The 25552-nt window shown below is 38.8% G+C and overlaps 3 protein-coding genes across 3 annotated transcripts; all 3 read right to left on the bottom strand.

Annotated features, from left to right (window-relative positions):
* Positions 1-132: 132 nt before the first annotated feature.
* Positions 133-11492, bottom strand: senp1 (SUMO specific peptidase 1). Its single transcript, XM_042492478.2, has 18 exons — positions 10822-11492; positions 10534-10592; positions 10254-10441; positions 9182-9257; positions 8889-9081; positions 8609-8747; positions 8403-8521; positions 6605-6888; positions 5468-5531; positions 5153-5191; positions 4971-5055; positions 4308-4448; positions 3859-3987; positions 3450-3653; positions 3268-3347; positions 3051-3135; positions 1377-1472; positions 133-1294 (listed from the first exon to the last, which is right to left on the bottom strand). The coding sequence occupies exons 1-18, from the start codon at positions 10953-10955 to the stop codon at positions 1232-1234; spliced, it is 2178 nt and encodes a 725-aa protein (XP_042348412.1). The 5' UTR covers positions 10956-11492; the 3' UTR covers positions 133-1231.
* A 1116-nt stretch (positions 11493-12608) lies between these two features.
* Positions 12609-19128, bottom strand: LOC121947004 (protein lifeguard 2-like). The gene is made up of 12 exons (XM_042491860.2): positions 18844-19128; positions 17590-17680; positions 17318-17406; positions 17081-17145; positions 16924-16977; positions 16753-16803; positions 16623-16662; positions 15933-15970; positions 15629-15716; positions 15383-15478; positions 14188-14241; positions 12609-14074 (listed from the first exon to the last, which is right to left on the bottom strand). The coding sequence occupies exons 1-12, from the start codon at positions 18856-18858 to the stop codon at positions 13925-13927; spliced, it is 831 nt and encodes a 276-aa protein (XP_042347794.1). The 5' UTR covers positions 18859-19128; the 3' UTR covers positions 12609-13924.
* A 592-nt stretch (positions 19129-19720) lies between these two features.
* slc61a1 (solute carrier family 61 member 1) lies at positions 19721-23761 on the bottom strand. Its single transcript, XM_042491945.2, has 2 exons — positions 23605-23761; positions 19721-22585 (listed from the first exon to the last, which is right to left on the bottom strand). The coding sequence occupies exon 2, from the start codon at positions 22502-22504 to the stop codon at positions 21056-21058; it is 1449 nt and encodes a 482-aa protein (XP_042347879.1). The 5' UTR covers positions 22505-22585; positions 23605-23761; the 3' UTR covers positions 19721-21055.
* Between the last annotated feature and the right edge of the window lie 1791 nt (positions 23762-25552).

Raw genomic sequence — 25552 nt, 5'->3', positions numbered from 1 at the left:
TGATTGTGAAATTGTCATCTCTTAACTAAAAAAGGTTAACACCAGCTTGTTTGCTTATTGTTACACAAGGACTTTTTGGCAGATGACATCTTCTGAAAGAGATATTGCACTTCAAATAAACCGAGACACATCTCCAGGTTCTCTCATGTTTATCAAATGTGGCAGTTTTCATATCAAACCCAAATTCATTTTGAGGTAATACACAAAGAACAGTCACAATACATGAGAATTTATTTCTAAAACAGACTTGGTCTAGATAAAAATAGATACGAAATACGTAAAGAAAAAGTATATTACACTGTTCAAGAGGCTGTATGTTTTCCGTATGTACAAAGTTCAAAATATACTGAATATGCCCAAAAGTTGCTGTAAAGAAAAGAGACTCTGTAATACATAAAATAGACTTTGAACCTTAATTTACAATCGATTTTTATCAAGACTAACAGATAAGGGTTTTCTTCTTACCCTGCTGTTTAAGTGTGTAACTAAGACTGTTTCAATTCCACTTGCAAGTCCGTGGCAAGGTAAAACTTTTTATGTTCATTTTAACTCATACTCTGAGGCAATGTTTGAAGACTTTTGTGCCTTTTAATCAAACAAATTACAAAAATATTTTTTTATTTGTTCATATTACGGAAAAAAAAACTCAAAAAGTCTCACGCTCAAATACAAAGAGACAGATTTTTAAGACTAGACGCCATTCATATTTTAGTTTTCCCGGTAAAGTCAATTTTCCTTTGAATGCACCATGTACGAAACATTGACAGCAACACCGAAATGTAGCATTGCTGTCCTCACGAAAATGACGCAACATAGTGCGCTCATCTCCCTGTAAGACAAAAACACGTAAACTTTGTATGTGGGCATCAGACCGAACATTGCAGCTCAGAGTATGGTTTGTGTGTCAGTACAGTTCTGGCTGGGCGAAAAAAACGCACAGTGTTTCAGCTGCTATACTAATACTCCATGGGTGCACCAAAATACAAAGTGGAGCAGCGGACTGGGAGGCAGTGCTTGGTGCTCCAGCACCATCCCATCAGCTAAGGTCAGCTGAGGGCTTGATTGACATTAAAGAAGTAGCAGAGCTGGTTCCTGATCCGATGAGCTGGTGTGTCAGTCTTTCCTAGAGCAGGACAACTGCAAGTTGATCCTGCTGTTGAACTTAACTCAGCCATCGTTACAACTCGGATTTCTAACATAGCGACCATAAAAGTTCACATCTGTGCTGATATCACAACAGCTTATGGTTCACAATCTCCCAAACCATCCGTCTTCTGAAGTAGGGCATGTGTTTCTGTCAAGACAAGAGACGTCACGTAAGACATTTTGAAACCACCGTCATTATAATTAGCAGATAAATCTTTGTTTCTGATTACCTGTGTGAATGTGATCGGCTTGTCTTTGGTAATGTAATCTGCATATTTGCATGTGAACATTCCACAGTCGCTACCATTCATCTGCTGTGGGATTTCCTGAGAGTAAAAGGAGGAATAAAATGTTATTGATGACAATAAATATCTGTACATGTTTGACAGGATATTTTCCCCAATAACAACGATTAAACTATTTACTTAACCAACCCGTGGGATTCTGCTTTGAAATTTCACTTTCTATCAAGTTTTAGAGTGAAATCTTTCCTAGACAAGAATCCAGCATCATAAGACAATTTGTTTAGACAATGCAAAAGCATTACTAATAGATTTTGCACAGTAATATAGTTTCCGTCCATTTGATATTTCAGATGTATCCCCGCTCCAACAATCAAGCTCACTTGCGAGAGTGTAAGCGCCATTGTTAACAAAACAGCTCATTTAATGAGAAAGAATAAATTACCTTATACCTTCAACCTTATACTATCAATTCTGCCTATGAGTAGCATGCGCTTGCGTGGGAGCTCCGCTTGAGCAGAGTTCAATCTCATGTGCATCCTCCAGCTCACCACCTGGCGGTTAATGAGACCGTTTGTACTTCAGTCTTTAAATCATAACATTTTAGCGAAAATGCATGTGTTTGGGAAGTACTGAATATATGACTAGATAAATGAGACTTGGATTATACTGCGTGAGAGTTTGTTATCTTTTTTAAAATATTATTTTTTGGGCTTTTATGGCCTTTATTTGATAGGAAAGCTACAGAGATAACAGGAAAGCCGGATGAGAGAGAGTGGGGGATGACATGCAGCAAAGGGCCCCTGGTTAGACTCGAACCCGGAGCCGCTGCGACGAGGACATATAGCCTCTGAATATGAGTCGCGCGCTCTACCAACTGAGCTACCTGGCACCACAGATTTGCTGTTTTTAAATGGACCCCACTAAACTGAATTCATAAATAATATTTGACTTTTAGTGGATTCTCTCTGTGTCTCCAAACATTTTCTTCATCAATTCAAGGTAACACGCAGTGAGTATCTGATATACAGATGGTCCTTTTGCAGGTTCAGTATTCTCTTAAAAGCCCTACAAGTCGGGCTGCTCCGTAAACACAACCAGCAACCAGAGAACCAAGTCTATTTCCAGAGGTGCATCATTTTGAAGCTAGGAGAATCCCTGCTTTCCAGTACTGGCCACTTGATGGATGTGCCAATGAAACAAAGTAGGCTGTATGATAACAGATGATTTATAGACTTTTCCTTCATATGTAGTGCTGAAGGGAGATTTTCACTCTCTGCCCGAAACTCATTATTTGTCAAACTAACTAGAGTTACCAAGAACCCACTGAAGGCTTTAGAAAACCTTGGAGAAATCTGAACAAGCAGCCAATGCAATCTCCTCCTGTGCATGCTGTATAACAAAGGTGGCTAAAATAAAATAACTGTAAAATGCAAACAACACCAATGTCATAAATATAAGAACAAGTCGACTGGTTAACAATGCCGCAGTGTAGCACAAACCTGTAGACCCTACTTGCTCCAAGAACTATAATCTGAAACTTTCTGTTGATAATGGAAATCTGACTCAAAATTGCATGCAGTTTGATGACACAGCATGAAATGGTACAACAACAAAAACATATGACTTTTTGCTCTCCGCCTTTACGTGTTCAGAACTTACATTGCGCTTTTTGCTGTGCATAGTCCAGCCTGAGGTATCCAGTTCTTTGCCCTTCTTGTCCTTACTTTCCTGTTGCAGGTAGTCACTGGGGACACAAAAATTAATGACTTTTTATACACTTTGATGGCTCATAAAAATCTATTTGCAGGAGTTACATTTAGCTCTCCGAATACGAACACACACTCGACAATCAAACATATCTGACACTGAAACTTACAACAATAATCTGCACGCTTCATCATTGCTCCCTCCCATGGAATCAAAGTACATGATAGCCTTTTTGCGGAAATCCACCACCTGAGAGCAAGAGTTGTACAATGAAGAAAAAAAGACTTTCTCTCTATCTATATGTCCCAAGATTTTTATACTCAGGTACACAATTATATCTTCAACACTTACAGAGAGGCACCAGTGCACCCCCAAGTGGACAGGGACCAGCAGGATGTCTTTAGAAAAAATGTCTGTCTTTTTGGTCCAGCGGCGGACCGCCGAGTAGCCGCTGCTGCGCAGCTTGGGATAGAAAAAAGTGTTGAACGTATTGACCGATGGCAGACTGGGATCCTTGCTGCGCTCCACTAGCAGGTTCATGTAGAAGTTGATCACCTGAGAGGTGAAGTAAAGAGAGTTTCAATTAACAAGCACAACTGCGTGGCTCAGGTGTGCAACAATTGCTACATTCAAATTACAATCATGGGCATGTATTCTTTTATATTATAACATATACATGAAACAAAAGAGGAGTAAACTCATGGTGCAAATTGAATGCCTGCTGGTAGTTCACATCTGTCAGATGTTAACATGTACTCACCTCATCATTGAGCCAGTTGAGGTTGCTGAGGGTCTGAAGGTCTTTGCGAGTCAGGCTGAGACCAAAACCCTCACTCAAAACTTCGTGATGAGCTCCTCTCAGCGCCCTGTTCACCTCAGCCTCCATTTCCTTCAGAAAGAAACAAGGCCTTTGTTAAAAAACCCTTAGAACAGTCGGAACACCATTATTCTGAATTCTAATAGAAATATTTCTTGTCTTATTGTTTTGAACCAAAGAATGGGATAGTTGGAAGAAAAAATTATTGCTCTAAACTTCAGGTAAACACTTTAACTCTCAACTTTCAACTGATTTCCTACTTTTTAAAGGAGAAATAAGAAATCCATAAATATATAATCTCTTAATTAATAGCAAGTCTATTTGGGTGGATCATCTAAATAAATTCTGTCAATGATGAACCCCGTATACTCATTCGGGCACAATGACCACACCTCTGTGAGTTCAGGGAATTCAGGTTTCTCTTCCAAAGGCTTCGGTTCTTCTATCACAAGAGTCAAAGGAACCTCCTTCTCCAGGGGAACTCGAACATGGACCTCCACATCTGGGCTGCGCTGCCCCTCTTCAGACAAGCGCTGGGAACCAGTGACAGCATAATAAAAGTTAGTGGGATAAGGCCCAATTCCATGTCTCATTTTTACTCTACACCCCTCATTTTCAGGAGCCCCTTTGCCCCTTAGAGTTACGAGGGGTAGTGGTCAAAATGTTCCCCCGTGAAATGGGCTGCGGCAAATCGGCAACAACACCGTTACATTAGCTAGCTACTGAGACATCAGCACACTTCTGGCAATTTTGTTATTCACTACAAAGAAAATGACAGTATTACATTGAAATGACATTAAACAAAGGTAATTAATTCTTATGAAATCTTTATCCTGCCGATGATGTCTCTTAACACTTTGAAGTGTTCCTGTTCGAGGGCAACGCAGCCGAAAAACATCGCACTGCCCCTTCATCTCAACAAAAAACAGGCAACCCAACCTTAACATGCAAGATGGAGGCGTACGGGCTTTGTAGAGACTGAGCCTAGGAAGTTAAGAAACAAAAACTATGATAAAAAAGAAACAGAAAGGAAGACTTCACTGGTGTACACTCACCTGTCGCAGCAGCTGGGCAGCCAGGGCCTCCTGCTCTTCTATCTGTCTCCGTCTTTCTCTCGCTCGGGAGTCATACATACTAGTCCTACAGTGACAAAAAAATATACGTTTTTACTCCATTCAAACATAATATCAGTGAATATGGATAAACTATATAATTAAATACATTGGTGTGTGCTTACAATTCTTTGATCCATAACTCGGCTTGGAAACATGGCACACTGTAAAGACAAAATAAAATGTTATGTGTGTGAAACTGAAACACTTCAGATGACTCAAGTTTTGTTGATTTAAGTTCTTGTTTTAACGCCACCATGTATCGATTTAAATTTAGAATTTAAGTAACAGCATTCAACATGAAATGTCTGTACATCTACGTCTTTCATGCATGTATGCTTAATCACATTACAGACTGCATCACTAACGTCAGTGAAAAGTAGCTTGTGATAAAACAATGTATGAAACAAAACAAACACGGACTGTAAACAAATACTAACCTTGAGCTGTTCTGCTTTTTACCCTTTTGCTCATTTACAATAATTACAGAGTCACCATCGTGAGCTGTAAGAAAACACAAGATTGCAACCCATGAGGAAATACAGAAGCAAGCAAAGAAGGATGCACCGAATGATTTTTTTAATTGATTTATCTAACTATTGTTGTTTTAGTTAGTTGATTCATTTTATGACCAATTTATTGAATATTCTAAAGATTATTTCTTATGACCTGATTAATATAACAATTAATTTGCCCAAAAATGAATATCAAAAAACTTGTCTCATTAATATTTCGATTTTTTTTATGCAATCATCTTCTCTAAAAACAATATTAGCAGCATTTTTAAATAGGTATAATTTCCATATCACTGCTGTTTTTAATCATCATGATAGTAGGCTCCATTTATCAAATGCCGACTCAGAGAAATACTGGACCTTAAAAAGAGAAATACTGGACCTTAAAATTAAAAGGACAGCTGTGACACACACATTAATCACTGTATGTCACAGTGGCCATTTCTTTGAACTGGAAAATCAGCATTTTTACTTTAGTAAAATGGTTATGACATGGATTTATTTCATCACATATGCCGTTTAGACTTGCAAATTCGCTTTGCGTCAGTGTAAGACAAAAAAAATGACTGATTCACAGACTGTAACAGCAGTCTGCAATATAAGTTTAAGCCGTTTTCTCACTCATGCATAGCTGTTACCATGAACATAAAATACAGAACGATCATATCACAATCTTAGATGAAGCATAGTGTACGCTGGCAGCAATGCAAAATGTTTAAGTGACAACTAATTACAGAAACCTGTTGTGCATGTTGAGAATCCTGATATATTGTTTGGGTGGGGACAAAACATAGTGCTCCGGATACTGCTCTTACAAGTCGATTCCAACTTGAACCAGATTTTTTTAGTTGAAGTTTGTTCTCCGGATGAATCTATGCTTTAACCATGCACAGCTTACTTTGTGGCGAAGCGCATGTTTTGGAAATCAGCCCGTTTCTGTAACCGGTGATGTCAATTATGCAGATAATTCACTCCTGCCCTTTAGGCAAAAATTAAATTCATCTGGTTTCACATTGCATATATTTCCATTAAGTGTACACACAACTGGCTGAGAAGTCTGACCTGATGATTGTGTATCCTGAGAGGAGTTATCCTGCAGAGCAGATGGGGAGGGAACTGATGTGAGTGTAGCTGCTCTGCTGGAGCTGAGGTCCGTGTCCAGAGACCATGTCTGGGTCCCTGGCCTGCTGGAGGCCCCCACTGGGCTTGGGAGGTTGCTGGAGCTCTGGCTGGACATCCCCCTGGGACTGGGGGGGCTGCTGGGTCCCTCTGAAGTTTCTCTTGCTGCAGACCCAGCAGGGGAAGAGAACTGTAGCAGTCTGCGGCTGGTGGTCAGGAAGCTGGTGCTGATGGGAAAGTGAAAGGGACAGATGAGAGAGCAGACAATATCTAGATACAGTCCAGAAAAGAAAGTGATAGACATGGAACCATTATTATCTTAATTCAATACCCATATAAATGCAGGAAGGTTTTGTGATTGCAGTGAAGATGGATAATAGCTGGTAGTTGTAGTCCTTGCATGCCAGTTTCAGCTACAAAGAATCCATGTGACTACCCCTGAATATCCTTTAACAACTCCCAGGCAATGCAGTGTGCAACTGACACAAAGACAAGGAGTTTGGATGAAATATGTTGAAAGTGATAGTTTGGGACTTTTGAAGATATTCATGTATAGTTATTGTGTTAGATACAGTAGCAGGCTGTGAGCATGCTCCCAGTTTGCAGAAACAGACGAGGCTCGCCCCCCATGGCTAAGCATTACACTGCTGTTTCAAGGGGCTGATATCAAAACGATTTTGAGTAACTTTGAAAAAGACCTATCCAAAAATATATATATTTGTCTAAGTGGACACTGTGTTTGGAGTATTTTGACCGCTTTACTTCACCATCAAACAACCTTTTCCTTTGGCACTACATTTTTCAACCGTATAACTTCGGTTACTTTGAGAGAGCTGCTGCTGCCTGGACTCGGTAAAAACACATTTTTTTCTGAATCAGAAGATGTCAGCATGTCACACTTTACTGACTGTTTGGTAAGTCGTTTCATTTATTGGTAGGCTTTTAGTATAATTTTACCTGATGGCTGGGCACAGCAGCGTTCTCTGGTGTCTCTGTCATTTATTTTGCGGAGATTTTATGTAATTCTCTTGAGAAGAACATTCACTGCAAACACAGAGTTGTCGCAGTCTTGCAGGAGAAGTGTACAGAAGTGTTGATGTCTATATTCAGTGTAACTGGTCACAGCAGTTTTTATTTCTTTGTTTAAACAGCCCGAAAAAAACAACAGAAGTGTCATTTCAGTTGAATTGCATAACAGTCGGTACCAGCACTTTTTGACTCAAACAGCTGACCGCTGGCTTGATAGTTTATGGCTCAGTTGGCCTTCTGTGTAGGAATACGGAAGTTATACAGTTGAAAAATGTAGTGCCAAAAGAAAAGGCTGTGTGACTATGAAGTAAGAGAAAATACTCTGATTACAGTGTCCACTTAAGATTGATATTGATTTATTTTTTTAGGTAGGCAATTTTTAAAGTGGCTAAATACATTTTGATATTAAGCCCTTGAAACAGCAGTGTAATGCTTAGCTGTGGCGTTTGAGCCCCGCAAACCAGGGGTGCGCCTACAGCCAGCTACTGTATGTAGTGCACTGAACATACAAAAGATTCTCATACAGCCCCACTTCAAAAATCCTGAACTATCACTTACAGCTTATACGCTTTTGGAGCCCCCCGCTGGTCTGAGACTGAATTCTGACAGAACTCTTTCTGTTGTGTCCTCCTACTCTGTATTTCTTTATTCATTCCTGTAACAGTTTGAATACGGCATTGTTAAAGTGTACTGTATTTGTATGGATACGTACAAATCTCTGTGTGACCTCACGATGCCATGTGAGCTGCCGTTGTGAAGGAAAGATGACTGACCACCAGAGACCATGGTCAGAAGCTGCCTGTAGACCTCCTTCTCCTCTTCACAAACAGACTGGACAAACACAGAGAAAACCCATGAAATCAACAAAGAAGCGCAACAGTTGAGTCGGAGGGAAATACATTTGTCCTGATGTCTGACCTCCTGTGCTGTGCAGCGGGGCCTGGCACTGTGGATGCGCCCTGATGAGGTGCTGTGTGTGGGGCTCTGCACCACTTTGATGGGAAAGGTCTTCTCATACATGCTGGTGCAGGAGCTGCTCGCTGCTCCACTAGACAAGCTGCTGACACAAAATGACGGCGTGGTGGTCAAAACATCATCAACTGACAGTAGTTCACATTATTTAATGACACATCACATAACAAAAAGCAGCTTTTAAAATGGAAAAAGTTTTAACAAAAAAACAATTTTGAAGGAATACCTTGGTGTGCCATGTAGCCGGAGGTTTAGGGGCCTGCCTAGCCGTGGAGAGGGGTGCAATGTTGGAGTGAAGGAAGGGGGCAAGTTGACTGAGTGACCATTTGTTTTTGGCACTTCCCGATGTGTAGGACTCATGCACACTTGCCGCCTACAGACTTTTGATCCCAATATGGACCTCTCATTCCGCAACCATTCTAGAGTTGGGACAAAAAACAGTACAATAACAACTTCTCTCCAGCACGAGCCTTAGCAACCTCGATGCCAACGCTTATACGTTTGAAGTGATAATCAAACCTGATTTGGATGTTTTCCACTCCAGAGTCGTAGAGGGAGCAGCAAACGTCTCGTTCAGACAGTTCCTTCCAACAGTCTTAAACAAAACACATGTATGACATGATTAAATACAGAGAAACAAAGGTTTTAACATTCCTACAGTCAGGATCAAAACATTAGGTCCCTGCAGCTAAAGGCAAGTTAGACTTAAGACCTCTTAAGACTTTTTTTTTTAAATGTGACTCGGAGAAAAAAGTAAGACCAATTACTTAGAGTTAGGGACAATTTTGCCCCATGGCTTTGAAAGAGGAGATAAGGCTGGAACAATCAGAAACCTCTTTTAAATCACTTCTAAAAAACAACTTTTAGAGACTTGCTTTTATGTGATGTGGACTTTTTATTTATCTTTTTAGTCTGTCTTGATCCTGCATATAATTATGTTCATTTTTATTTTTTTGTATTAACTTTTGGTATGTATGTTATTGCTTTTATCTCTACTATCTCTACTCTACTCCACAACCATCTGTCTTCTTTCTGTCTGGCCTTAGTTCGGTATGATTGTTTGTCTATTGTTATAGTGCCTTTGGGGCATCTTGCTCCGGTTCCTCTTTTTTGTCAAAGCACCTTTATACTGTTTTTAAAGGTTCTGTAGAAATAAAGCTATTATTAACTGGCCAGTCTTCATTGAATTTGCACTTCCACATATTGCCCAGGGTACAGTGACAGTTAGCTAGCAGACATTTGATCATCTGCTCTAAATATCTTGTCCACAAATAAAATATGGGTTGTTGGTTCCGTTATCCTAACTTGACATTAATGCCGGAGCATTCAGTAAATCCTTTAAAATTAATATATATATATGTAAATGCATATGTTTTTTAAAGTTACCAGTTATTTTGAGATTTTACAATGCAATGTCAGAAAAACAATGATTCGTGAAATCTCGCTTCCCATGTTGCAGTATTTTTAAGACTTCTGAAAGCTTGATTTAAGACACTGCATAGACAATTAAGACATTTTTTACTACATTAATTTATTTAATGCCTTTGACAACTTTTCAAGGATTTGCAGGAACCCTGCATTCATTCCTCACCGGCATCCCCTCCCAGACTGCTGCTGATGTTGAGGGCTGCGGCTGGGGCTCTCCAGGTGGAGGACCAGGGGAGGCGGGCAGTATATTTCTCAAGGTAGGACTCACATTGTTCCTCATCCATGTAGCCACACTGGAGCTGTGACTCTTAACCCCTTCAGCTGCAACCTTGACTGTGTCAATAAGATCTCCTGGAGAAATTTGAGACACAAGTTTGTAAGTAGGACCCTACTGATTTAACGTCATCACATCGTGAAATGTAACAAAGCGAGTGATTGATTACCCATTCGAGATTTCTTTACGATTAAGCCATCTTGTGCGATGTTATGTCCATCTTCCAAACTAACGGAAAAAAACAGACCGATGCTTCAAACACAGAGCTGAAAATAAACATTTTCACATAATAATAAATGGCTGAAACGCTAAATGACCAGCGGGGCGATAAATGGCGTTTCTAAAGAAACTGTAGACACACTGGGATATTAAACAACTTCAAAGCAAATTGGGGCCGGTCTTTTTAAACACGCAGACTTTTGGTTACACATGGGAATAATGCTGTTGCAGTTCATACCATTCAATTGGTCTTTTCCTTCTTGTCGGACCGTCCAAAGGTGCCCGGTGTGTATCTGAGTGCTCCGCAGCTGGTACACCATTGCGAAGATTGGCCAAGCTTGTTTCTATCCATTCGTAGATTTTATTCAACATGGCTCAAAAGTTTCCGAAATAACGCCGCTGGTTTAAAAATAAATCGCTATAGCTGCTTTCAGTCTACCTGTCAATATAGTCAAACCAAGTGAAGCTAATGCGCTTCATTCGACCGAGGCAGGTTAGCTGAGGCTATTTTAAAGGCTAATACTGCTCGCAATTATCATTTTACTTTCGCAGGAAACGAGCTAATCGTTAGCTGGTTAGCTGAGAATCCGCTAGTTGCCTTGCTAGCACGCTATGCTAGCTGCCTCGCTAGCTGACGTTGTTAGCTCAACGGCTAATTTATGGAAGTATGTTTAAATTCCAGCAGGAATGCGATAAGTCGCAACCAACGTCTTGGGAAAAACCGCTACCATTTTGAGTCACACCCTAACTCATTTATATATCCTTAACGTGACTTTAAATTGCATATAAACTCGTTGAAGAATATTATCTCCCGCTTCTTCCTCATTCAAAACCACAACATGGCTGAACAGGACGCTCAACCACCGCGTGTTGTGATTGGCTGACTGGATGCTGTGAATCCCAGTGAACCCGACATCTATTGGTTGACTGTAGACTGAGGAGACCATTTAATATCACGTCACACCCGCCGGCGTTAACTTGTGAGCGCAGTTTATCACATGTACACACAACATGCACACATTTTTTGTTTTAGTTTTGGCTTGCTATTTCGGTCACTTTCGTGCCTCGTGTGTGCATTAAAATAAAGAACAACAGCCATATTACCTGCCCAAGCACCATTATAAGACCTTTATGGTGTCTAAATATGGAGCAACAACAGTATCATGCACATAGTAATAAAGCAGATTGCATACTGATTTTTTTTTTTTTTTATTCTTAATTGTTTTTTTGGGTTTTTTTTCGAAAACTATCTTAGTTATAAAGTAACTTATATATATTATTTGAATGGTTTTTTTTTATTTTGTACATAGTGTAGCCTTTTTGGGGTTTTTTTGGACCAATTATTTTTAATTATTTTGACAAATTGCAGGTATACATCTACCAATAACTGCTGTCAATATCGCAAGACATAAATATCAGAGCAATGAAAGACAGGTTATTCAAAAAACAACAACACTGGGCCTAATGACAAATGAAAAACATATTTGGCATTGTCTCAACAAATAAAATAAATAAATAATAACTTTATGCATCATATTATGCAGCCCTACTATTATGACTGGGACGGTAACAGATACAAAGAGGTAACAAAAAAGAAAATACACATGCATCTTTTTAATGTTCCTTAACTCTAACCTGCCCCTTCCCCATGTGTCTTTCTCAAACTTCTGCTACACATATAAAACGTTTCTTGCATGTGCATTATAGATTTTTTTCCAATGGTGTGTGTGTGTGTGTGTGTGTGTGTGTGTGTGTGTGTGTGTGTGTGTGTGTGTGTGTGTGTGTGTGTGATAATTATGGCATTTGTGGCAGCAGATGTTTTAATCACACCAGCCAGCCACAAATAAATGAATGTGTGTGGGGAAACCTGACCCCATACAACCTCACTTTAAAAAAATTCTTAACTGTATCTTTAAGATGACTTTTGCCCTATGAAGAGTGGCTTACTTACAGTTTACCTAAATTAATTTCTTTAATGGAGTTTCATGAGTAACAAAGAATAAAAACAATGGTAATGTGGAGGCATTAAAGGATATCATTATTTATTAAATCAGAGAGACCCAGTGAGTCCATTCATACACATTCACCCTTTAATCAATCAATACAGTAACACCAATGCTCCACTGAAAAGCTCTAAAAACAATATTCTGCATCAATGTCATCAACTAAAGGTAATCCAAGGCCTCTTTAGACGACTTGTGAATTAACTACGAGCTTCAAACTCACCATTTTAAATAACACACTTTCCGAAATATATCATTCTGTCATAAAAAAATAAACTTCAGATGTCATGAAATATAGCATTCAAGCCCTTCCACAAACACAGGCCTTATCAAAAGTTAGAGTAAATCCATGCATGTTTGGCACTGTCATGTTTATATTCAATTACCATGTGTCACCACTTCAAACCACTCAAGTTTAAATAAAATTAAGACCACTAACTAAAATGCCAATAATCAATGTTAGCATTTCATGTTCAAACACACATATTAGAGAAATAATATATTAATAATAAACAATACAACTATGTGAATGCAATGGTTGAAAGCCTCAGAGTCAAATGGAATAAAACCAACACATACAGTTTACATTAAATACGAGTAACTAGGCAGTGATGAGCAACAAGTAGCAATGAGAAGCAACATCCTGAATCCAAGAAGTAATATTTGCAGATTGTCATTCAAAAGAAAACGGAAAAAAAGGTTCCTACCCCTCAAAAACAATGAAGGGGTTTGTTGTAATTCACAGTATTGAGACAACATTGGACATGCTTGAAAACACAGGAAAAGTCACATTTGTATTAAATTTGTGCTTTCAGTCACTAAATAAACACCCACAGCAATAGCCCAAAGATGGGATGACTATTATTGGTAAAGTTCGGGCTTTTTAAGAGTCATGCAGAATGTATAATAGATCTCTTAAAGAGCAATGACATCTGTTGTTTTCAGGGCATTTGTGACATCTAGGCAGGCATTGACATAAAGACACCCAGCTTCAGGTAAAACACTCACAGCATGTTTTTATCTACATTAAATGGAGGAAGATTACGGATGGTTTCTCGCTGGTAAAGCTATTAAACTAATCCCATAACGTGGTTAGGGTTCACAGCATGCTAGAGAAGAGGGAAAGCTTGTTGATTTTGGATGTCAATGCTGACATACATCTATGTACATGTATAGCTGTACAAAATATTCACAATGTATTTGTGGCCATGTCAGTATCAGGCAGAAAAAAATAATTGAAAGCATTGTTGTCACAATCACTACAATTTTAAAAGACTCTTATCATGTCTGCCTCAACTCCCATCCCTCGTCTGTAGTTAAGAAAGGTGGGGCGATGGTTTACTCTTGTTTTGTTCCAAAGATTTGGAGGAAGAAGGAGAAGATGTAGATGATATCTAGGTAGATGTTGAGCGTGGCGAAGACGTACTCTTCTGGACTCATGGTGTAACGCTTGTTCCCCATGAGGAGCTGGGTGTCAAATGCCAAAAACTGCAACAGAAAATGAAACACCAAGTTATGTTTTTCCTATTAATTTCTGATTCTAAGAGCCAATAACATTATCATGTCTATCAGTAATGGCTGAACAGTGTCTATACTCTCACCATTGTAAACAATATGGCTCCCAATGCAGCATAGGTGGCATCCAACCAGGGTACCTAAATGGAGAAAAAAAGGCTTGATTAGATGTGATGCTGGTGTTTAGATCATCACATGAAAGGTTCACTATGTAACATCTGAACAGACCACAAATACATCACAAACAATTTCTCTTTAAATGGATCAAAATAATATACAAAATATTGATATGACAATGTATTTAATCAAAATTAAAACAATTACAAACTTATATTATCATATTGTAGGCCTTAAAAGCCTCAAAAGAGTGCCCCAAGAATGAGTCTTAAAAAACCTGGACATAAAATAGCAATTCAGTACCTGCTGTTCCCTCATCTTAAAGTCAGTGAGGTTTTTTAATAGGTTTTTGGTTAGGTGTCTTAAATAAGGTCTGTGGTTAACACAAGTTTAAAAGACTTTCACGCTTTGATCTACGACATTAAATACATCACTTGTGAACTTTGAAGCTTTTATGTGTCTTACGATAAGCGATTAGTAACAGGAGTCTACAGAACGTCATCAAGCCAAACCACACACCAATCAAACATATCTTTACAGCCTTATTTTGGTGGCGATGGTCAATCATGCCACTGTTGTGTAGTTTGTTTATAGCCTAACATTAGCTTTTTACTTCTGGCGATTGCATTTAGGCTTCAAAAATCCTTAAAGTGGTGTTCATTGAGATTTTCTTTCTGAACAAAACATGTAAGTATTATAAATGTTTGTTTTCCACGGGGCTTTTTAACACTTGCATTTCGCTGAAGACTGGGATTGCTAATTGTTGGGGACAAAAATGTCTCTCATTTGATTATCATATTAAAAGAAATGGCATATTAAATAATGTACTGAAAGTATTTCAAATACACAAATACATGCACTGAAAGTATCTTTTTACAAATTGCATCTTACTTTTTCAGTCCAGAGATTTACAAAATACTCAAAAAGTTTTTTAAATACATTTTTAAATACATTTAGCTGAATTACTACCTCTCAATGCATATGATGGTCCAGTTCTGAAATATAAGTCTGCATGAGTCTTATGTCAAGTATTTGTCAAGACTATATTTTACAGACATTGAACGCAACTACTATATAACCTGACTGTCTGAAAATCCTCCACAAACCAGTCTTGCATTACACACACAACTGATGTAGCTGCTTGCTTTGGATGGTTATACTTACGTATTGAAAAGGAAGGACGAGCGCCAGCACCAGTCCAGAGATGAACATGACCATGCAGAAGACAAAGAGCACGCCTTGGTATGATGTCACATCAAACTGGATGGAGAAAGCGCACAAAATAAAACCTATGTTAATCTAACAGCATGAAAAAACTGACACACATCATTGAATTTTACGTCCAATCATGTATGTAATATATCAGCAAATAACTTAAGTACAGTTATGGAAAAATGTCATTTTTCTCACCTTAGTGTGGAAGCTGAAGACTGTGACCAGGAGACAGACTGCTGCTGTGATGCCCAGACACATCACCACTGACTTGGTGTTGTAGAAGCTATTCAGACAAATAAAATGCAAACAAAATTTACTGATAATGTTTCAAAATATTCAAAACAGAGTACACAACATAATTTTACATATCATTGGCCACACACACAACCTCACACACTGTAAAGAAAATACATTATTTGGATGCAGCAACCATCACAAGGAGGTTTCTAAAGCAGAAAGGAAGTGACAATGCAAAGTAACACAAGACATAAAAGTTTACCTGGACAACATCCCTGTCATGTAGGAGAGTGAGAGGGTCTGTAATGGGACATATGACAGTTATTTTCATTATTCATATAAATGTAATGTTAATAAACAATTACTGAGAACACATAATGTCAACAGTACACCGACTTTTTAAAATTTTTTTTAGTATAATCTCCTATTTGGATTTTATCCGCTCGTGTTGCTTAACTATATATAATGGACATCTCTTCGGACATTATCCCTTACATGCCTAACTTTACCTGTAATGTACATATGTCAGTCAACTACAATGCTGTATGTCTTTAACTGTATATAGTGTATTATTGTTTAATATTCTAGGATGCACAATAACATGAGGCAAAGGGGCTGAAAACTAGCCTTACAGCTAGTTTTCAGCTGAATTTATATTTTATTGAATATTGATTAATCTATGTTGTCCCGTTTTCAAACAAAACATAAATGTAATAATGTGAAAATGTTGTGACTAAATAACAGAACCACTTATGAAATCTATCAATAAATTTGTTTTGGATCATTTTAGCTGTCACTTTCCAATCACTGGTGGAGTGAAAGTTACACGCTGACTAATTTTGGTAGTCTATGAATTTAATGTTTGCAACGGTAAACCTCAGTATGTATGATTTGAAAATTCAGTTTATACATGAAAACTTTAATAAAAAACACAGCAAATATCTGTACTTACAAAGACACAAAGCAGAATCAGATTCCATGGAAACTGTCTCCTGTAAAGTGATGACAGATTAGAGTTTAAAGACTGTAGGTGATGTACTTCTTTTTAAAAATGTATTTCATTTAAAGACTGTTTTCCATACCTTGGTGCAGAGCAGCAAGATAGGGTCAGATATGTCACAAAGAATACAGCGCTGTTAAAAAAAAACCCAGAAATATTATTAGATTTTGAGTTAGATAAAAGTGGCATGAACCAAAAATGTACAGAGTAACTGTATATTACAGACTTGACAGTGACAAATGCTGTTACTTACTAAGAGGCCCAGTACCAGCCAGGGTTGGTTTGAATGTAGTCCTTCACTGGGTCACTGCAAGTAACATGGTCTTATTTAAGAACACTACCCAATGAATATGATTCGAACTACTTGGTCAATATTGTCAAACACGAAAAAAAAAAGGTTTAATACACACCAGAATGTGAAAAGAGCCACAATAGCGAGAGTGACCAAAAGCTGGATCATCAAGATGGCATACACCTAAAAGAGAGAAGTTAGACTGAAAAAATGTTGCATAATTAAACATGCACTGATATGTGATGGTCAGGCATATAAAGTTTAATAATGTTCATATAGATTAAATTACGAGTCATACACAAAATTCACTACAGTGCTATTATTGTGATCAATGCGATGATTAAGCTTTTGATACCTTACGGATAAAGACCCTCCTGATGTTGCGATCATCCCAGGTGAACTCTGTGAGCATCTCGACATCATTGTAGCATGGAGCACTGGTGCCTGTCGACCAACACATTTATTTAAGACGTTTTGCTGGTGCATTTTTCAAACCATCATCTGTCATCCCATCACTACCACTCAATCCCAAAACATGATAAACATCACCTGCACCACATGCATTTGTAAAAGATAATGGCTCACTAACTTTATGATTAAATATAGGAGGGTAAGGTGTTGTCATACCCGCAGTGGCTTCCTCATAGCTGGGAGGAGCTGGTGGCACTAAAGCTTCCCCACTGCAAGAACCGTTGGTGGTCTTGTTTGCAAGTGACAGCTGATACAGTGACACAAAAGATGAACAATTTGTTATCTTTTAGTCCATATTATGTTACACATTTTTGGTTAGAGTAAATCAATAATTAAAGGGGAAAAAAACATACATTAACCAGAACTTAAAAGAAATACTGTAAAAAATGTCAGATACAAGTCTACCAGTGTTGCATAATTATACTGCTAAAGGTAAATATTATCTAGTGTGATACACATGCACATGCTTTTCCCCTGAAAATATAAAGTAGTAAACATTTATTGTGGAAATCACAATATAATATGCAGAAGGCCCCACACCTCTCCTACACAGAAGAAGACAAACGGACTTAATGGTGGTTTGCCTATCTTTTGTTGTATTTTTGTGCCTGATTTTATTTTGTGCCTTTTTCAGTCATGTTTGTCTCTTTGTAGTCATTGTGTGTCATAAATCATCACAATCATCGTGATAATAATGCACTGCCTTTATATAACACGTGCCATAAGTTAAAGGGTACTTGACCTGCAGGCTACCAGATATGCAGCCAAAGCATGTAACCCCCTTTCATAATGCGCAGCCTCTGCCCTACCATCAAGTATTTTGCTCCGTATATACTTCAGATCATGCCTAATAACCTTGGTGAACATGACTTCTTTCCCACCAAAAGTTACTGTGCCATACACTTTCTTTCGGACTGCATTTTCAACCTGCCACCTACAAAGAGAAAACGGTTGTCATGGTGACGCAACATGGTAGAACAGCCTGTGACGCACTTCATTCACATAAACTCCGGCAACCCTCAACTGCTTATACTGAACACCACAAAAATTAGGCCATATCAGCATGAATGAAAAAAACAACAACATCAGGAATAAGATACCTTAAATAAATCACTCTATGAAACAGCTGCTGTGCAGCTAGATTAGGTCCTCTGTAGGAAACAAAACCGGTTATTATAGTCCAATGTTCCATTTATCATTCATTAAAACGGATTTATCTGATGGTTTTCACAACAGAATAGCCAACATTGGCACGACAGTGAGACTAAAGAGAGACACGCATATCAACTGTTATGTAATATTAGTCTAGGCCCCATCTAGAAAACCTAAATATAGACCTGTTTCGTTTGTCGCAATTAACGGTGGAGAAGGATGACAAAATCAAGTGAATGACATTGTGCGAACTCATACCTTGCCCTGTGTCATGATGCCAGTGTGTCGTCCTGCAGTCTTGTTCTGAATGCCAGACAGTCAATGGGGCTCTGGTGTCTCCTTTCTTGATAACGTAGTTCTTGCGGAGCCTTCAGCTGAAAGACTGACAGCTGTGAGAGAGGACTGGTAGTGCTCTTCTTGTCTGCTCACTCTGGACACCCTCTGACGATTTAGTGATGTAATCCCAAAACAACGCAGTTAAGACTCGTGCAGATACCCCTCCCTCACCCACAGAGGGGATGTTCTAGCAGCATCCAGGTGAAGCTGCACCATAGAGAAAAGCTGGGACTGTACCACAGCAGCAGAGGAAACGGGGAGGATGGATGCCTGCATGATGCGTTTTGGGGAGAGGAGTCCAGAGAAATCTGGAAAAATGGTCTGCAGCAAAAACTAGGAGAGAGAGATTTACAACATGGGTTTATGTTAAATTAAAAAAAAAAAAAAAAAAAGTTGATGAATTAAAAAAAGACTCAACTTGCATTCAAATTACCTGAAACACAGGTGGCTTATTTTCAGTACATGTGAACCATTTACAGCTGTAACTTTTAAATTAATTTCCATTATTATTTATATTGTACTTCTTTAAATGATTGGTGAATGATAATGATTGAAGATAACACGCAAGTCTCACACTCTGTAGTGTAACTGTATTAAATTGCACTGTCCCTTTCAAATAAAATAAAAAATAAATAGACTGACAACTGACACACACACACACACAATACATATATATAAATATATATATATATAGAGAGAGAGAGAGAGAGAAAAAATATATAAATATTTTCAAGAGCGACCTGGCCAAATATCGAAAATGATTGATACACAGCAAAGCTGGTCATAACAAACAAATAAATATTATTTATGTACAATATTTGCACTTTTATTTAAAAGTGAAAAAAAGCACAAATGTGATAAGACAATACAGAGAAAAAAGATCTTATAGATGGTCCAGAAAAAGCATTCAAAGTAAAATGACCAACTGATTTTTCCTTTCTACTAAAAACACAACACACAGATGCTGAAAAAAAGACAACTTGAGGAATTATTGTAAGAAATGACATTCAGATTCTGGTCTACATGCTCTTCATCTTGTTATCTTTGGATATTCACTGAGCTCTGTAAACTATTTTCAAGTCTGTTTTTAAAAATATTATGGAACTACTATCTGACTGATCGTCATACTGACATGTGAAATGAATAATATCCTGCCCAAAACATCACCCTGTCTGTGGACACAATGAGGCAATAACATGTTACCTGGAATAGTTTATGAAATGAGATAGAAGTTTTGGACACTCGTAGTTACACTGTAAAATCTGACAAGCTGATCTTACTTAAAATAATCTTGGAAAACAACTGCCTTGGAAAAGTAAAGTAAATATAACTATTAATTTATGTTTACTTTATATAAAATCAAGTTTACTTAACATTTAGCTGTATTTATGTAATTTTCTGAAGTTGTTGTAACTTAAAAATGACAAGTGGAGTTACCTCGTTCTTCTAAGGTGCAAATGCAGTAAACCAAGTTAATCTGACTTTATTTGATCATTACAAAGAGGATTTTGCCAATGATGAAGTTCGGATATCAGCAAGTTCTGTGTTGTTAACATGTTTTGGAATATACAAATATGACGGACTAGTTACATGGCACAGTATACTTGATTTACTTCAGTTGCTAAAACCTAGAAAGATTGATATGAATAAACTTGTCATTTTTAAGTTGCAAAAAAAAAGTAAATGTAGCTACATTTTAAGTAAACTTAATAATTAGATATAAAGTAAACATAAATCAAGACTAACAGTTATATTTACTTACATTGTTTAAGGCAATCACTTTTCTAGATTTTTTAAGTAAAATCTACTTGTCAGATTTTACAGTATAACTTGAAAAATGAAGGTCTAAATGTTCCCAAAGCATCCCTGCACAGACAGGATTTGTAAAAGTCTCTCCCAAAAGACAACAAAATAGTAACAAGGCAATAGATGAAGAAATTAAAATTCAGTTGAATTTTAATCTACCAAAACACCTCCTTTGGATTTTGATTTCCTTCGCTGATACATTTGGCAAAATATAGACTTATTACTATTCCAGCGGAACATATGAGGTCTCTTTACTTTTCGTCACACAGAACTGTCACATTACATTTGAAACCAGTCAAGCATAAAAAGGAAAATGTGGTCCTTTTCCTCAGAACATCTCCCCCTCCCCTCTGGTTCCTTCCAGTCTCAGGTCTATGTCGTTTCTGCCCAGAGTGAACAGGCTGACGACCGCCATTAGAGCTGCCAGCATCATAACTGCACAGCCTCCAAACATGTGTCTGGTGCCGCTGCCCTCCTCCCCTCCACCTGTTCCTGAGATCTCCCCGTGAAGTGCCAGCAGCCCCAGGCAGGCCAGCAGGTGCAGAGGCAGTCTGAACCAGGCAAGCACACCGGCCCGCTTCTCCTCTGGGATCACCCTGCCCTGGAGAAAGCTGACTGCAGGGAAGTAGAGCCCACAAGCTAACTCAAGCAGCAAGAAGGCCAGGAAGGATTCATGAGGTCTGGGTTGACCTGGAGCAGTGGAGAAGGTCAGCATGAAAAAGGAGAAGAAGGCCATCAGCACAGCCAGGCAGAGAACATGGCCAGGCTGCAGACGGTAGCGTGTGGAGGTGGCTAGGCGGTAGAGCAAGGAGCCGGCCATGCTGGCAGCCATCAGGCAAGAGAATACTATTCCTAAAGGAGGCCCATGAGGGTCGAGTACTGGGGTCCACAGGAAAACAAAAATGTAGAGGACACTTTCAAACAGAGCTTGCACTCCCCCTAAGAGCATGACTCTCTTGTCTGACAGCAGGCAGCGCAACCCATCATGGCAGCTACGTGAGAAACGGGCCCTCGCAGACAAACGGGTCACACCTCCATTTGGAGTCCCAAGGAGTAGTTTTTGTTTGTCCCCTTCAGGAACTTCTTCAGCCTCCTCTTTGCCCCAGTCTGTTAGCACCACCCAGCCACAGCCCATCAAGCAGGGGACAGCCAGGAGAAAGGGAGCCACGGGCCCCAGGTGGAGCCATTCAGCCAGCAAGTTAGCTACCAGCCCTGCTCCCACAGCGAGTCCGTGATTCCAGGTAGCTGCTTTGGTGAACGTATTGGGGATCCACTCCTTGGGAAAATCATGGACGTCTACGTGACGGTGCACGTACCAGGCTTCAAATGTGGTGGTGAGCAGGGATGTGGACAGACCCCCCAAAATACGACCCACAATCAAAACAAAGTAGTCTGTGGACAGCTTTGTGAGACAACAAGCAGAGTAGGCCAGGCAGAAGAGAAGACATGTCTGTCTGCGGCCCAAGACTTGAGGGAGCCAGCCTGAAAAAGGAGCAAACAGAACACAGGAGGCCAGGCCACACACATATAAGATGGCTATTTGAGATTCCAGGAAGCTGTAGTGGCGGTACAGTTTGTAGAGGTAAGGACCCTGGAGCCAGTCTGCCCACAAAGCCAATAGGTATGCCCGGAGGAATATACTCTGGAATCGACGGAAAACTGGGTTGGCTGTGGCAGTAGGAGCAGACTGAGGTGGGGTGAGGCGGCGTGCTGCCAACTCAAGGCCAACACACAGGGCGAGAAGGAAAATGATGGCAAGATATGCTGTCACCAACATGATGTGATAAATTGCACCCACTTGAGATCAAATCTGGGGTCCTGGGTTGTTTTCAGCTCTTTTCTTTCTATTTCTCAGCACCTGTGGAGAGAAACAGTGAACAAAATGTATATTCAGAGAGAAAAACATTTACATTAGGGACTTGACTTTATGAATGAGAGGATAAGGAAAATAAAGTTGGAGTTGAAGGGGTGGTGCAAAAAAGGGAAGGCATATCAAATCATTTTTAAGCACTGGGGAGGGACTTGTGTTTTGTATTAAGGCTTTGGGGGATGCCATGCAACTGAAAATGGCTGTTTCTGCATTTCTTTTAACAGATTACAAATCAAAATTACAGAAACTGTAAAAACTAAAATTATCTTTGAACTTTCAAACTTCCGACACGTGGGATGAGCGATAACTCAGAAAAAAATGAAACCAAACTTAAGCTTAAATTAGTGATATATAATCCAAATTACTTCATTTTACGTCTTAAAATTTTACCAAAACTAAAATGTTTGTACTAACCAGCTTGCACGACTATAGTGACAAAAAATGGTGTTTTTTCTACTCCAGAACTTCATCTTTAACTTTTAACTTTAAACATTAAAGGTTAGGTTTTCAAATCTAAAACAATTTTACGGTGGAGGGAGAGTCGTGCATTTTCCAGGGTAAAGAAAAAATATTTATTGATTCGGAAAGAGGCAAAATTAAAAAAATAAATAAATGAAATCATACCCCCGCCGCCCCCTGCTCGAACAAATAAAAACCGGTCCCTTACCACCAAATACGTTGGTAACTCACCATGTCGGGTCGAAGCTAACTTTGCTAATACACTTTAATTTTCAGGAATTTAGTTAACTACTCAACAAAAACATTAACCAGCTAAGGCAAGAAAGTATTGAGTTACCCGCATCAGTAACGTAAAGCTTGGCTTGTGACAGTTCAGCTCTGTTTATTTAAACACGTAGGCTGAAAATGTCCTATGCTACTGCTGTTTCGCTAGCGCTAGCCTCCAAGCTAACCTGCTACTGACGTTAAGATAAAATCGTTGTAACTTGCGACACTATCCTACCACATGTTTCCCGCTATATTGGGACATATTATATGATATATCTTACCGTGCCGGTTGACAGCGGTCCCATATTAGATACACGACGTAACGAAGTGACAACAGTAAACATATCTATCGCTAGCTGATGGTGTATGTTAGGCTACATAGCTAACAGACAATTTACTTCCGGGATCCGGGATCTACTGTTTCACCACTAGATGGCGTCACTGCTTTTCTGTCTGAGCTCCAGGGGAAGGAGGAAGTTGCTCCCACACCTCCCTTGTTGCAATGGCTCACTCTTAAGGTTGGATTTGATTCACCAATACACAGGTCGATGTATGAAGTAAGTAGTTTCTGAAAAATATGTGTAGTTTTCCATGTTTGATGATGAAATTCACACACAGACTCCATCAATATGATGATACAGACAACATGCTACAGCAGGGAACTTGCTTTTCTTGGGAGGGATACCTTTGCAAAATGACCAGTCGCAGCAGCCCCCATATGTTTCTAGGATTTTAGGACATTTATAGGCTTTTGAGAACATGTCTCAAGGATTTTAGTATGTTTTTATGATTTTAAGAAATTTCTATAAATTTACGACATTTCTTGGATTGGGATTTTAGCACTTTTCTAGGATTTTAGCACATTTCTGGGATTCGAAGGACATTTCCAGAATTTTAGCACGTTTCTAGGATTTTAGGACGATTATAGGATTTTAAGACATTTCTTGGATTTTTGGACATTTTTAGGATTTTAGGATATTTCTTGGATTTTAGGACATTTTCAGGATTTTAGGATGTTTCTTGGGCTTTAGGACATTTCTAGGATTTCAGGGCATTTCTAATATTTTAGGACATTTCTTGGATTTTAGGACAGGGGCTTAGCTAGGACCTCTATAGGGAGTTTGGGGGATCATGTACTGGTACTTTTTTGATAAACAAGCCCTTTTCTCATGCTATTTTATGCACTCTGGCACCTTATGTTTTCTAAAAGTACAAAAACAATTCCTAGTGTGAATCACTTTATTATTATTGTGAATTAGAAAATGGTTGGGGGCCAACTGGCACCTTATCAGTGCCACATTTGGCCTGTGGGACATGAGTTGAGCATCACTGTGCTACAGGCTAATGACAATGAACTACTGTTGCTACACTCTGTCTGACCTAGATTTTTAGCTATGGAGGCAGTCCACCCTCTAAGTGACTTTAACATGCAATCCCCCACAACATATAGACTGTAAACTTGTCTCAGATAGTGACAATTTGCATTTAATCAATGCACCCTTATGTTGCATTAATTTGTGAGATCCACACAGTCCTAACCAGTAGTGGAAGAAGTATTCACATCCATCTCCCAAAGCTCCACTGTATGGGATTTAGAGGGACATATTGGCAGAAAAGGACCATAATATAATAAGTTTGTTTTCTTCAGTGTATAATCACCTAAAAATAAGAAAGGGTTGAGACCAAAGGAGAGACAAAACCAAAACACAACAGGCACACACTAAACACACAAAAGTGACTAGAAAAAAATAAACAAAAATTACACTCACGCAGGAACACAGGAGTCACCTAGGGCTGGTTGTGATACTTCTATAGCCTATTTACAGTGCAGGTAGTTTAGATTAATGGGGAAGGAAAGTAAAAAAAGAAAAAAAACATGCGTGCCTTTGTGTTGTATCCAATAATTTTACCTCTTTAAGCCTCAAAAAATTATAGAAAAGAAACCATCTCAAATGTTTGAAAGGAAACGTGTCTTTGGTGCTTCCTTGTAAGAGGTCACATGTCAAAAAGATTGGAAAACAGTGGTTTGATATATAATTGTAACATTGTATTAGGCTGCATTTTATAAGATTATCATATGATTTATGTAAAATCTCAATCTACAAAGTAACTTGTATCTATGGCTGTCAAAAAATAGTTGTAATAGCAGTAGAGTAAAAAGTACAATACTAAAATGTAGTTGAGTAGAAGTATAAAGCAGCATAAAATGGAAATAGTCAAGTTAATTAC

This window comes from Plectropomus leopardus, chromosome 9, assembly GCF_026936395.1.
Source record: "Plectropomus leopardus strain MGB_pleo_1.0 chromosome 9, ASM2693639v1, whole genome shotgun sequence".
NCBI classification, from domain to species: domain Eukaryota; kingdom Metazoa; phylum Chordata; class Actinopteri; order Perciformes; family Serranidae; genus Plectropomus; species Plectropomus leopardus.
This window is presented reverse-complemented; position numbering and strand designations above follow the sequence as displayed.

Bases quoted from the DNA above. Each gene is read 5' to 3' on its own strand.
- LOC121947004 (XM_042491860.2), bottom strand. The intron at 15,479-15,628 runs GTGAGAAAAATG...TTCTCCATCCAG, and splicing joins TCTTCAGCTTCCACACTAAG to TTTGATGTGACATCATACCA. The intron at 14,242-15,382 runs GTAAGTATAACC...TTCTCCATTTAG, and splicing joins TCGTCCTTCCTTTTCAATAC to GTACCCTGGTTGGATGCCAC.
- senp1 (XM_042492478.2), bottom strand. From the start codon at position 10,955: ATGTTGAATAAAATCTACGAATGGATAGAAACAAGCTTGGCCAATCTT. The intron at 3,654-3,858 runs GTGAGTACATGT...TTCACCTCTCAG, and splicing joins TCAACTGGCTCAATGATGAG to GTGATCAACTTCTACATGAA. The intron at 1,295-1,376 runs GTAATCAGAAAC...TTGTCTTGACAG, and splicing joins AGCCGATCACATTCACACAG to AAACACATGCCCTACTTCAG.
- slc61a1 (XM_042491945.2), bottom strand. From the start codon at position 22,504: ATGTTGGTGACAGCATATCTTGCCATCATTTTCCTTCTCGCCCTGTGT.